This window comes from Triturus cristatus, chromosome 4_2 (genome assembly GCF_964204655.1).
Source record: "Triturus cristatus chromosome 4_2, aTriCri1.1, whole genome shotgun sequence".
Classification (NCBI taxonomy): Eukaryota; Metazoa; Chordata; class Amphibia; order Caudata; family Salamandridae; genus Triturus; species Triturus cristatus.
The window spans coordinates 215,422,129-215,436,453 of record NC_140586.1 but is presented as its reverse complement, the minus strand read 5'-3'; the positions used below and the strand labels follow the sequence as shown (position 1 = coordinate 215,436,453).

At 48.0% G+C, this 14,325-nt stretch overlaps 1 protein-coding gene across 2 annotated transcripts in view; it reads left to right on the top strand.

The window, feature by feature from the left end:
• The window catches only part of GRAP2 (GRB2 related adaptor protein 2), a 486,852-nt gene that overhangs the window by 191,289 nt on the left and 281,238 nt on the right, over window positions 1-14,325 (top strand). For both annotated transcript variants that reach the window (XM_085601255.1, XM_085601253.1), the window contains one exon: window positions 6,901-7,031. In XM_085601255.1, the coding sequence (XP_085457381.1) occupies window positions 6,954-7,031 (78 nt within the window). In that variant the 5' untranslated portion in view covers window positions 6,901-6,953. The remainder of the gene's footprint in view (window positions 1-6,900; window positions 7,032-14,325) is intronic.

Below are 14,325 nucleotides of genomic sequence, written 5' to 3'. Positions count from 1 at the left end.
TGTTGCGTCCCTGTGTGTATTGGAAGATTTTTTGTTCCAAGAGAAGCGTTAACAAAATTGTGAAAGTCGGGGAATTACAACAAGTTCCTGCGACAAATACCGTAGGGGTCAATATTCATGGAGTGCTTTAACAATATCAACGAGTTCAGTCTCTGTATTGTATCAAATTGAAATTTAGAATAAGTAGATGCTGAAGTGACCCTCATTGTGTAGAAATAGACATCAATATTGTAGCAGCTTTACTGACTTAATAAATACCAAACATATCCACCTGCTGTCAGGGATGAAACCAGATAAGCAGGAGCAAAAAGTGAGACACAGACCTCCGTGGTCTGCAACTGTGGAAGGGAGACAACAAAAAAAACAAGCATTTGCAATACAATAGGTCTCGCATTTGCGAGAGTTAGAGCTATTGGCTTTGTAAATGACAAGGCCTCTGCCTGTCATGTAAACATACCTTTCCTCCTTATGTCAAAGGCCCTCTCCAGAACTGTCTCAACCACGCCCGCATAACAGTGCAGTGCAGAGCCTACCGAGTAGCAAAAGTTACTCTTTAAATATTTCAAAACATCTTTGATCAAATTCAAAGGTCTTTGTTTATGTCAATTCTCATACAACTAACAAATGCTGTATTCATTTGTTTGCAGGCACATATAGACGGCTGTCAATAAAAATGCTGGGAAATACATGCCTGGTAAAACAAAAATGCAAATGGAGCTCATGTAAAGCGCTTTGATACCTTCGGGCCGAGTTTGCGCTTTATAACACTCCAAAAGAACAAACAAAAAAAACAATATTGTGTAATACTATAAAAAGAGCACAAGATTACCGAACGCAATTTCTAAATTGGCTATATTTATGTTACAACAATGTATTAGGTATATAAATGAACTGAAATTCTTTCATATTATAGGAAAGTTCTATCAGGAGCAGGGTTGTTTTCTACTCAGTGGAAGGGAGTGTGATAGTGGTGAGGATATGAGCTTAGAGGCTGGGGAAATACAACATCACGAAATACATTAAAATTTAAAACTTTGCATAGATTGCCTGTGCAAACTGTAGGTGGAATTACAATGATGTAAGCTGTAGCTTTAACATGCCTAGTAAAGAAAAAATGCAGACACTCTGCTGTGACTTCCGTCATTGGGAGGGGAAGGGTGGGGGCAGAGAAGATGCCGTTACCAACAGGATACCCGAAAGAAGGAGACAAAGGGAAAAGAAGCTGCCAGGACTGCTATGAGAATTAAAGTAAAGCTGGGCTATTCGATTGAGGACAATAAAACTAAATATACAAAGAATCAAAGAAATGAAAAAGGCTTTGAAATATAAAGAAGGGAACTACTTGTATTTGTATTACAATACAACTACTTGTAAGGCGGGGTGCATAATATGCTCAAGCAAAATATTGTTACTTAAAGTGAAGGGAGTCAATAGCATTGGTGGGATGTCTGTCCAATTGCCCTATTCTGTAGCATTGGTGCGTGGGAGTAACGTGAATAACAGACCAGCGGAGGAAGGAGGGGTTAGAAGACCATCAATCAAACAGTCAATTGGTACCAGAGCTGCGGACGTTGAAACCGGGTAACCACGTCCGAATCTCTGCGTTGGCTCAACATACTGTGTGATTATGGGAAAATCACTTAATCTCCCCATACTGACCTGGGGCACCAGCAGGGGGTTAAAATGCTGCTATGCCGGCGTTCAGAATTTTACATGAGCCCCGGGGTAGGGTGACCAGGCGTGCCGGATTTGCCCGGACGGTCCCGGTTTTCCAACAGTTGTCCCGGTAGATTTCGGTAAAAGTGGCTCATGTCCCGGTTTTTGGAGAGGTTAAACTGAAAACAGTGAGAGGCACTTTTTTAGGTGTTCCAAAGCAGGGCTAGTAAGCAGCTGTTATGAGTAAACAATTTAATTAACAGACATGATGCTGGTTTTAAAAATTACATTTCATTTATTTTCTTAGTGCCTTCTCTGTGTTTCTATGGGGATGAGGGCTGTTATTCTTTGCCACTTTATTGACGTAAATTTGTAGTCCTTCCCCTATTTTTGTGAAATGTCCTGGTTTTTGGGTCCCACGATCTGGTCACCCTACCCAGGGTGACATACACCACAGCGGGGAGGGACACAGATCCATTGCCTAGTTCAAGGAAAGGCAGGCCAGGGACACCAGCAGGGAATTAACGACTATGAGTGATACTTTATTAAGAGCAAAAATCAAGCAATGAAGATGAGAGAAACATATAGGGCCATGGCAGGTAGCTAGGAATGAAGCACTTACTTAGCGAGGCCGGCGAGCAATTCAGTAATGGGCAGCCTTAAGTTCTCAGTGACTCTTAGTGCCAATATCGGCAACACTCCCCATACCTCCCACATCAATACTTTGGATAAATAATCAGACATGATACATTCTTAGTGGAGAAAATTGCTGCAGGTTTATTTGCATAACAAATATGCCAACATGGTGGGTTATCTTACGGGCGATCCCAGGGCAGGCAGCCCCTCGCCGCCTGCCCGCCTGATGAGCCAAATTACACTGTGGCCTTAGCCAACCGGTGTTTGTCGAATTTGGGGGAGGTGATAGCCCCTCCCACCGGTGGACCACGAGTCCACCCTCTTACTCACGCCCCCCCTGCTAAGGGGGGCGGAGCGTTGCAGGCAACCCCCGGTTGCTCAGGTCCACAACCGTCCGTAGGACTAACGGGGTGCCGTCGCTCCTCCAGAGTCCAACGCAAGGACCTCCCTGGGGATATTAGGCTTTAGCCCCCTTACTGTGGTCCTGCAGAAGATACCGTTTTGTACCTTACAGCCTCTGGATCGCCCTGTAACTCCGCCACAGCACTGGGTGTGGCCACCGTAAACCCAGGGCCCCCCACCACAATAGACCTAGTTACCTAGACCCTGCTGATTCCAAGGCCTCCCTCAGATCAAGCAAGAATATGTTCATTCCCACTTTGGACAGGTGTATCCCATCTGTATCAAAACACCCTGTGGACTTAGCGTGTAGCAACCCATGCCGGATAAAACCAAAACCCCTTTGGTCGGTGAACTTACGCATGGCGCTGGTCACCCTCCTGCGTTAGGTCTCCTTGGCTTCCCCTGAACACGCCCCCTCACACACCTGCCGGGGGGTTATTTCCGACCACAATAATTCACAAGTCCCTAGTTTGTTGCTCAACTCACACATAGTGGCTCTCATATCTTGGAGCAAGGCCCTTCAACCCAGGGAGACCAGATTATTCCCTCCGAGGTGAATCACCAACACATCGGGCGGAGAGTTCCCCCCCCCCCCTCCCAGTCTCTGTTGGAGTTTCTTCATCAAGAGATTCCATCGCATGTCTGGTATCCCCAGCCAAATAATCTCTGGCTGTGAAGCCGTGCCTCCATTTCCTGCTTTCCGCCCACCGTGACACCCTTAGGACTCCAGAGTGTCCCATCACCCAGACCTTCTTTCCTGGCAAATAAAGAGGTGGAGGTTTCAGGGCAGCAAGAAAGAGGGCGAGCAGAGGGCAGGAGAGGTATTACCTCTCCCCCGCTCCATCTTGCCCAAAAGTGACCCGTGCCAGGGGGACCCTCGAGGGTCCCCACCACTGGGAGGCTGACTGTTGTGTGCCATCCTGTGGCACTAAGGGGGGCTGCCCTCTTAGGAGGGCCCCCTTCGTGGGTCCGGGGCAGCCCTGCAGAAGCTGCAGACAGAAGTGAAGTGGATTGGTGGTGTGTTCCCTGGCCTACAGAGAAACCACTGCAGCATCGATCAGTGCGGTCACGCGATTCACTCAGCAGCTGGTGGCTCTTCGGGTCACAGGATCTGCATTTAAAGTAATGTGCACAAGCTGCGCTGTTATTGCCAACGCAGCCTGCAACTTTCTTATGATTGTGCACACGTTAAATTCAGTGTATAATGCGTAATAGTATATTGTTTCAAAACAAATCCATATAACAAAACAACTGAAGAAAGCGAGGGACCACAAGACAAAGAGGTAAATTCAGTCTTTGTCTTGTGGTCCCTCGCTTTCTTCAGTTGTTTTGTTATATGGATTTGTTTTGAAACAATATGCTATTACGCATTATACACTGAATTTAATGTGTGCACAGTTTGTGTTCTGTTTGTATAGTGGGCCGTGGCCCACCACTAGAGGGTTTAGGGGTATTTCTCCCTCTCCTGATGCACCGTTTCAGATATATTTAAGCTCACACAAGAACGTAAATAAAGAGAGCGCTCAGAAATAACCTGACAGAACAAATAACACCCCCCTGTTTGTTAAACTTTCTTATGATGATCTGAAGCATGCCGCTGGCAGCAGCAGTAGGAAGTCCCGCCTTGGCTATCTGAGTGTGTGAGCCATCATGTCTGGCTCACATATGTGTCAAGGCCGTGTGGTCCTGTTCTAAATACTACACTGTACCGGAGTAGCAGCTAGAGCTGCAGACTCTGAGCTAACCCCAAAGCATACCAGGAGCTGTTGACTTTAAAATTGGGTAACTAAGTTTGAGTTGTGGCGTCGGCACAACATACTGTGTGATTTTGGGCAAATCACGTAATCTCCCCCATACTGACCATAGACACCAGCAGGGTGTAAAAATGAGGCGAAGCTGGCGTTCGGAGTTTGCCATGAGCCCAGGGGGAGACCTACACCACAGCGGGGAGGGACACAGAACCATCGCCTAGTGCAAAGAAAGGCAGGTCAGGCACCTTCAGCGGACAGAAGCACCTGGGGTACAGGAACTCTGGGATGCACGTCTGCCACTGCACCTTCTAGTACTGAATGTGCTCCGCTCTGACTCCAAATGTTACTCTCCACATAGTGAATGGCATTACTCTGTAGCAAAAAAAGCGCGGCTCCCATTTCAAGAGCTGGAGAGTGAAAGTCTGTTTGAAGGCAAGCCAAGGCAAATAAAAGGCGCGTCGCCATATTTGAAGAAAAGCTTTGACATGCTAAACTAATTAGAAAAAAAGATTTCTCCAAAACAAGACATCATGAATTACAGCAAAAGGAAACTGAACTTAGGTGGTGCTGCTTTGCCAAAAACTGATCCACCAGGTCTTCCAGACAGCGCATGCGCGCTGCCTAGGCTCGACCTAAAAAGTGAGTGATTGAGGGGAAGGAATTGCTGGCGGCGGCGAAACACATTTTGCCAGGCAAAGAGGAAAGAGGTTTGGTTAAAAACAGATTAAAGTCACGCTGCCCCAGAAGTGAAGCAGTAACTTTTCTTGATTTTGATTCCTCAAATTCCAAGAGGGATGTTGCTCAGACTTCACTCTAACAGCCTGGCTCTATGTTCCTGGCCCGAAACGCGTGTACCAAATCGTTATGCTCCTCATCCAGCGCCTCACACCGCCAATGTATCCCTCCGCCTATAAGGTTCCACTTTGTTACCCTGAAGTCTTTTATTGTTAGTGAGTCACTGAGCATGCATGGAGAGGTCAAAATAGGAGGATCTGAGGGGCAGGACGTGCCCACACTTTTTTTTGTTTTTTTAAAGAAGATCAGTTCCATAATTGCCTTTTGTGGAAAGACAACCGTCCCGAGACGGTAAATTCTGAGAGGTGAAATGCTTCAGTTAAAGTATAAAGTAGGGTGTCTTGTGCTGTGAAACCGAGGGAAGGACAGATACGCGCACAAGTCTTCTTGCAAGGGTGCCCTCTTCCCTGAAAAAAATGTAACTATGCGCAACTGGCCAATCTGAAAATGTAAAGGATGTTTATGAGGCAGTATTGGCTTTATTAACAGAAACACATGAAGCTTTCTGATGACACAGATTTTTTATATTTGAGTGGTATTGCAAAGGAGTTACCATCTGCGATGTGAAGTGTGTGCTTTTAAAAAACAGTTATAAAAAAATTGCACTACATACAGTCTGGGTATTACTAAATTTTTTATTTTGGAAGGACTTTTCTATCTTAAATCTTTTTGCGCATTTTGTAGCAGCCTAGCTTCTAATGCATGGGTACTCGTAAACATTTGCCCAGGGGCCACAAATTATGGTCTGTGGTGTGACCAAGAGCCCCCTTGATGGCAGCAGGGTGGTGGTGGGGGGGGTCTGGGTGGGTCAGTGATTGTGTAAGGAGGTCTAAAACAAAATGTTAAATAAACGGGCAAGCATTTATTAACAGGTTAACTAAAGTTAAGTGGTGCAGTACACCACCGTAGTTACTTTATAACTTCATTTAATCTGCAAATGAATGCTTGCCTGTTTATTTAAGATTCTGAATATTAGTGCTCAGCAAGTAAAGAGCAGCTTGTGCTGCTGTTCACCAGTGGGGTAGCATGTAAAGGTCAAGAGGGCCTCCAGCGCCCCTGAGTATCACTATTATGTGTATAATGCAAGTCTAAAATAATGACATATATTCACAGTGCTTTCTGTCACAGACTGACCTCGCAGCACTAAACATACCCAAGTCATTATTCTCCACTGCACCAACAGCTTTCAATTCTGTGGTTCTCTGGTTACTCACACAGACCTCTGCACTACATTAACTAATAAAGGTCTCATAATGTACGATAGTGCATTATCTTATACGTAGCTACTTGAAGGTGAAAAAAGTAACAGAATATTTTGATTTTTTTAGCCACGCCTTTGACCGCGCCACCATTGTGTGAAGCATTGCAATTCCCATACTATTTTTAATGCACTTCGTCCCCGGCATGTATCCCAAATCCTTACAGGCGAAGACATAATGGCAGTGTGAAGAATTACATTAGCACAGCTATGTTTTCTTTAAAGAAAAATCAATACATGTAAAACAAAGTGTGGGTATTGGGTTGAAGCACTTTTATTGAGAGTGCACATTGTCCATGGCTGCAGTTTTGGTGGTACCTATAACAGGTGTATAACAGGTATATGTAATCTCCAGCTATGTCTTTGGTCTTACACTATTCTTACTCTCATGTGTTCATTTAGGAGCTCATCAGCCCAGCCTAGACCAGCTCTACCTCTAAACAAAACAAAACAAAATGGAGGCTGTGGCAAAGTGTGACTTCATCGCGAATGGCGAGGATGAGCTGAGCTTTAAGAAGGGTGACATCTTAAAGGTAAAATTGCTTCAATTTGGGGCAGGAAGAGTTGTGAAAGTTATGTCATCAGGCAGTGAATACTGCCAGGGAGGGACCTTTCCTGGTGGTTAATGACCTTTGGAAGAAGGGACTTGGCCAACAATGTGATTAATATATCCATATGTTTGTCAATTACAGTCATACATTGTATACAAGCACTTGGCACTTTGAAGTATCCTGTATGGTTTTCTGAGGGTTAGGATAAATGCAGTTCTATTCTTAACTGTGATTAATTTTTATGCATATAGGCTTTACTTGCATAACAGTATGTTCTTTTTAATGTTGTATGGCCCAAGCAAGAATATTTTATTTCAAACTTCTGGATATGTATTGTCATGTAGATTTTGTGATGATCGTTTTGTCCCTGTCTGAATAGGTTGCACGTTCCGACAACTATGGCCATATAGTGTATACTAGCTGTTGGCACTTTGATGTAACCTGTATGGCTTTCTACAGGATATGATAAATGCAACTTTACTTTTAAATTTGATACATTTTTATGTATATTGGTTTTAGTTGAATAGCAGTATGTTCTCATAATGTTCTATTGTCTAAATAGGAATATTTTATGTTGGTGCCGTGGCCACGGCAGCGACTGGAATGGCTGCTCTTCCTGTAAAGCTCCAGAGCTAGCAGTCTGAAAACCGTCACGATTCGCCGCAGAACCCTCCCATAACTTTCTCCACTGGCCTGGGGCTCATAGGGTACGGAGTGCCCTGTCACCGAATGCCTTTCTGGAGACCCTGACACACCTGAATGCAAGCGGTGATGGCAACCGGCCCGCACAGCCCAGCACAGCGTCAAAGGCCTCACAGTGACAGGGGCCGCGGGCTAGCCTGAGGCCGAGACTACCGAGTCTCACTGGGCTGCGGGCCCCTCACCTGTGATACAGCCGCGATGCCCACACACGCTTGCTGACTCATCCACCCCCTGCATCAGAGGCCCTGACTGGGGTCTCACCCGCAGCACCTGATAACCGCCCGCCATCTTGTGAAGGTGAGCCTCGTTGCACTGGGGGCTGAGGCCTTCCCCTGAAGGCCCGCCAGTGATCACGGCAGTGGTGCCCTTCCCTCCGCTGCCTTTTCCTGTTGCATCTATTGTCGCCCCCCGTCTTGCATCCTGGGAGGGGTCCCATCTGGCACCTGGGGCCGCGTAGGAGTGTTCCTCATTCCACGCAGACGACTGCATCGAGGCTCTTTAGTTGGAGACTAACACATAGAACGGTAACGACTTTTAACTATGCTGACGACCTTCAGCTGGTGTTCACCTTGGACTCTGTCGACTCGGCTGCTGAATTTCAAGCCACTATGCTTCATATCCAGCGCTGGATGGATCTCAATCACCTCAAACTTAACCCGGGCAAGACTGAACTGGTCCTGCCCGGGAAGAGTGAGACTCTGTGGGGCCACCATTATTAGCCTACCGAACTAGGCGCCCCCCCCCCAACCCTTCATCCGCTGTGAAGAGTCTGGGGGTTACCATTAACTCTGACCTATCTCTCAAGGGACAGGTAAGTGCAGTGGTCTCTTCCTGTTTCTTTCAACTGCGTAAAATTCGCAAGATCGCCCATCTCACTCAGCACTTATACAAGTTGTCATCGCCTTGGTCCTCGCACGTATCGACTTCTCCAACTCCATTTATCTTGGCCTGCCCCTGTTCCTACTGAACCGTCTCCAACTGGTGCAGAACCAGGCTGCAAGATTAATCTTTAAACAACCTAACTGGCAATCTGCCAGACCTTGGCTATCTAAACTTCACTGGCTCCCAATAGCCCAACGTACAGCATTCAAGACTGGCTGTCTGATATTCAAAGCACTACATTGCAGGAGTCCCAAATGATTTCTAAACATACCCCACGGCGCAACTTGCGCTCTGCCCATCTCCATCTACTAACTCTCCCCCTCTTCAAGCTCAAACGTCAAGGTGGCCGCAGGTTCTCCTACCTTGCCCCTAAATTCTGGAACACTCTACCCCTAGCAATCAGGAGTTGTGACAATCTGTTAGGTTTCAGAAAGGCACTCAAAACGTGGTTAATCAAGCAAGCTTATGCATAGGTCCTCTCGCTGCCAACATTGCTCAAGTCTAGCGCCATGAAACCTCTTGGTGTCCGTGCGCTCTACAAATCCCTTATAACATAACATAACCTGCAGGGGATACTGTGCTCAAGCAGGGCCGCTTTGACTCTGCATTTGCGCCATATGCTTGTCCCTGCACTGCGATATTGGCAACTCCCCCGAATTATGCTGCGGAACCCTTGGCTCACCCACTCGAACTATCTGGGACTGCAAGGGCCCATTGGAACTGAGGTGCCCCTCACTCCCTCAGCTGACCTACTGCCATTGCTATGGCTGCTGTCATCTCCCATGGCCTGGAGTATCTGCTGTTGCGCCAGAACCACGCTCCCTCTGAAACCTCTTACCGTTCCATACTGGGCTCATATCAGGACCTTGCACACTAAACCTTTCGGCCCCTGACTGAAATTCTGCTGCCCTTTGATCACATCTTTGTCTTGAGTTCTCCACTACAGGGGTATTGAAGCTCCCGCATCCAATCGCACATCCAGCCCTGGTGGGTGTACCCTCTGGATCACCCTGTAACTCCGCCACAGCTCTGGGTGTGGCCACCGTCACAACCAGGGCCCCCCACTCTGCTGACCCTCTGGACAAGTGCACCCCAAACTCTAAAAAATTCCCTTTCGAGTTTAGAATGCAGCAGGCCATGCCTGATCACCCAAACCCCTTTTGTTCAGTGACTCTGCGTCCGGCACTGTTAACTCTCCTGCGAGGGTTCCCGCGGCAACCCCTGACCGGTCCCTCGCCACACTAACAGTGGGGATATCTCTGGCCATCATAACACACAAGCCCACAATTGGTTGCTTAACTTACCCAGGGGGGGTTCATTTCTGGCAGCCGTGCCCTCAGTGTCAAGTCAAGTCATTGCCTCCCAGGTGTATGGCCCAAATTGTTGGGAGGGGAGACACCCCCCTAAGCCTATGACACCCTCTACAGCAAGTGGTACCAGTGCATGCCTGGGACCCCCACTCACAGGACGCCCGGAAGGCCCTCCCCCCCAGACTGTTGATCCTGGCAGCTGGAAGAAATGCTAGGTTGCTAAACACCCTTCGTTGAGCACTGCACACCATTCCATCCAACTAATCCAGCTTGCACATAATTAACCTAATAACCCTGGACCCCCACAAACCTCAGGTGCCTCACCGGGGTGCCTATGGTGTACTCAACATTCGCTGTACATAAAACACTTAACCTGTCTTCCGGCCACTCCCCTGGCTGGCTGCGGATGGATGTACCTTATAACACCTTGGGATTCCCATCGTCCCACCTGCATTATGTGCTCCACTGACAGACCTGCCCAGAGCGCTGGGTTTGCTGCCCCTGCAAAAAAAGAGTGACTGCAAAAGTGACTGTTAGGACCCGCATTGCCTGACATATTTAATTACTCCTTCCATACCCGTTCAACCCCAAATTGGTAATGGGCGTGCTGACAGCATGAACCAGAGAATAACCCTCTCCAGAAAGGGCAAAGGGCCAGGTAGGAGACGACAAGACCCACTGGATCATACATCTATCCCCGGCTTGGTGCAACCAGAATAGCCTTCAGCCGAGCCTGGTCGGATTTTGCCCTTCTCCCTACACCCCTGTAAGGGTGTACCACCTCGGCCCGCATTCCTGGGCCAAAATTTGGGACGGTAGTCCCCTTGTTAGCCGACCACTCCCAAGGGTATTTTGCTTATCTGAAGCAACCTATATCATGCAAAGCTTTTGGATCTGAGGACATTTAGTAAACCATGAGCAATGTACCTGTACCTTCTAAACTATGAATGCAAAATGTGCTCTGATAGTTGTCCGTCTTTGTGGTCCCAACCCTCTATTTCTGCACTACTGGGGTAACAGCACCCTTCTGGGAATGGCAAACTCATGCCCCGTTAACTAAATAGAGCCTATTCGTGCTCGGTCAAGTGACCCGACAGACCCCTCAAACTTGCAGCGACAAGATGAGACCTGCTAACCTGCCCCCAAACTCTGCAGAAACCACAACCTGTGCAAGCTTCGGGAAACCTGCCACCCCAAACCCCTCTCAGGCACCCTGGGGTCATGCACTCGCTCCTTGGCCTGAATACTACCCAGGTTAACATTATGGATTGTGTCGAAGGACCCATTCCTCTGCGCATGCCTGCAACCTTTCCCCTGCGTCACCATAGTCGGTGGAAACTACTGCAGGGAGCATGCCGATCAAGTTGTCCCCATTTGTAGGCCCAGCTCCCCACCCTCCCGTGAGTAGCCCAGGGCCAGACTCCTGCTGACGTATATCAGAATGCAGGCCTGTGTGTAGAAACACTACTGGAGTGGAGCAAACAAAACAAGAGGGGCTAAGTGGACATACTTGGCTGGGAGACAGCTGACAGGCTTAGACTCTAATCGTCCCTCACCGTGTGCTCCTTTTCCCCCACAATGAGGCTCAACTGGGAGGCCACTTCCTACTCGCCAACTTAAAGAAACCCCGTTATCCCAGACATTTCCGCTATCACTCCAGTTAGTATACAGAGTGCGTACGTGTCTCTCGAAAACCAAAAGACTATATATTCGTTGGTGACTGTCCCCACTATGATACGTGCCTGCCCAGCTACAGATGGAATTCGGAGCATGTGGCCAAGAGCAATGTATGTCTTTAGTCATGCAAACCTAATAACCCACGCAATGAACCATAGACATACCTATAATGGCTCTGAGGTGACGGCATTGGATGACCCCAGAGGGGCAAAATGCCAAAGACTTAAGATGCCACAAGCAGCCCTCGATGTTAAAAAGGCCCAACAGCTCCAAAAACAGCTCTTGGGGGTAAACCAAGCTGACCCCAAAATCAGCTTATCCAGAATTAGGGTATCTTTCATAGATTCACATGCCTGAATCATTCCCCGTCGTCGGGATGGGAGTCCCCGGTAAATAAACAAAGCAATGTCTCAGTAGACATATAGAGTAATAGGTCCAAAAGGCCTTACCTTAGTAACATATCCACGTCCTTATGTAAAAAAGGACCAAACTTTGGAGAGTAGCCAATCAGCTAGTACCACCCTCTAGAACCTTCCTGGAAGGAGCTCTAGTCCCTCAGATTTTCTACCGCACGTCGTGCTAAGGGAGTCTCCACTGAGCTTTGCTCATTACTTCTCGTTTTCTGGATTTCCAGTGTTTCTTGCTACAAATTTATATTTTCTGTGAGGAGTTTTTTAGTTCCTCATGGCAGACATGCCGAAGAAAGGCCTTTTCAGGTCTTGTGCTTCCTGTGGGAAAAAGAGGCTTCATGTGGACGATCAACGTAAGTACTGTCTCTACTGCCTTTATCCTAACCACTCTTCAAAGGATTGTAAGGTATGTCGTACCTTCTCTTCCAAAACCCTTAAAGACCGTGAAGGGGGCCTCTTAATTTGGCTGCAGAGGCTTAAGGATAAGGATACAGTTTTTCCTCTGAGGAAAGTGAGGGCTCTTCCATCTCCTCTCAGTCCTCTCAGAAGAGACCAAGGCTGGCATCTCCGGGTCCTTCGTCGCAGCCACCTCAAAAGAAGACGCATAAAAAGTCTTCAGAGGTCCCTCCTAAGACTCTGCCAGTGAAAGTTTCTCCTCAGGAAGTTCCACATGCCTTTAAGAAGCCTTCTTCCACCCCGTCGACGACGACGACCTCGTCGACGGTGGCTTCATCGATGAGGAAATCTCCATCGACGGCAGTTTATGTCACCTCGTCGACGACAGTGTCTCCTTCTGTCGCGTCTCATTCCTCGTCTTCATCGACGACGACAACTCCATCGTCAACGGCCGGTAGGTCTGTCTCGTAGACACTGAAAATTAAAAAGACATCGTCGTCATCCAAGCTGCCGTCGACGCTGCGATCGCCGACGACGGCGTCGTCGATGACTCCATCGACTACAGGTGCCTCGTCGACATCATCGTCGACGAGGACCCCGTCAACGACGGCTCCGTCGACGAAGCCTTCATCGTCGACGACATCGTCGACGAAACCTTCGTCGTCGACGATGACGACACCGTCGACGAGGGCCCTGACGACGGCATCTCAACTTTCAATGATGCCTGTCCACACTCCACCGTCGACGACTCTACCGTCGACGGGCCCATCGACGGCTATGGACTCTGATGTACAAAGTACATATGTGCACCTCAAAATTACAAAACGTGCACTGACACCGGCCCTAAATTCACCTAGTAGGGTCCAGCTCCTGCCTCCAGTTCAGCTTTTGGAGGAGGAAGACTGACAATGGCAGTATGTTCCGTACAGCGACAAGTCCGTCGCAGCTGCATGTTAAGTACCAAGATAGCTCCGACTACGAAGATCATGGACAGGAATATCTGGAGGTTTCACCTGAGGAATATCATCCGCCTCCACCTTCCATGGTGTGTCTGCCTGCGTCCCTGGTCTCTGTTCTACAATTCCTTATCTCCGACTATAAGCAGCAGTTTCCAACGTCGGCACCTTCTCCGATGCCGGTTGTGCCTCCAACACCAAGGCCACGACCCCCTCCACTGATTTTGCAGTCTGAGCCTGTCACATCACCACCTCGTCTCTCTACAGATGACAAAGATGATGAGGAACAGAAAGAAGGAGAGCTTCAGGATACCCAATCTAATCGGGACGAATGGGATGATTACATTCTTCCCTGTCCAGCTTCTCCCGTTTCTACCACAGCTGACTCGCCACCGGAGGACATTGGAGGCTTTCATAACATCGTAGAGAGAGCGGCGCAGCGCTTTCAAATTCCTATGCCTTCGCACCAACAGGATTGTTTCCTCTACGATTTTAAAGAGCCTTACAAAAAGTCGGTTAGATCTATCCCTATTATAGACTATATTTGGGAACAAGGGATAAAGATTATGCAGAACCCTTCCTCGGTCCCTCCAGTTTTGCCTCGGCTGGATAAGAAATATAAAGTGCCAGATACCGCTCCAGCTTGCCTCACAGGCCATCCAAAACCGGACTCCGTCATTACCCAAGCCACTCAGAGAAAGTCAAAAAATTAATCTGCTTTGCTGACTGCTCCGCCGGATAAAGAGGGTAGGCGACTAGACCACATTGGTAAGCGCTTTTCGTCCATGTCTGCGTTGACAGTGCGTGCTTCCCAACTCTTTAGCACTGTTGGGACGTTATAATCGGCAGATGTGGGCAGATATTGCGCCATACCTAACGAACTTACCTGAAGAGTCGAAGGAAGAGGCAAAGAAGATCTTATTGGAGGGGGGAGAGATCTGCC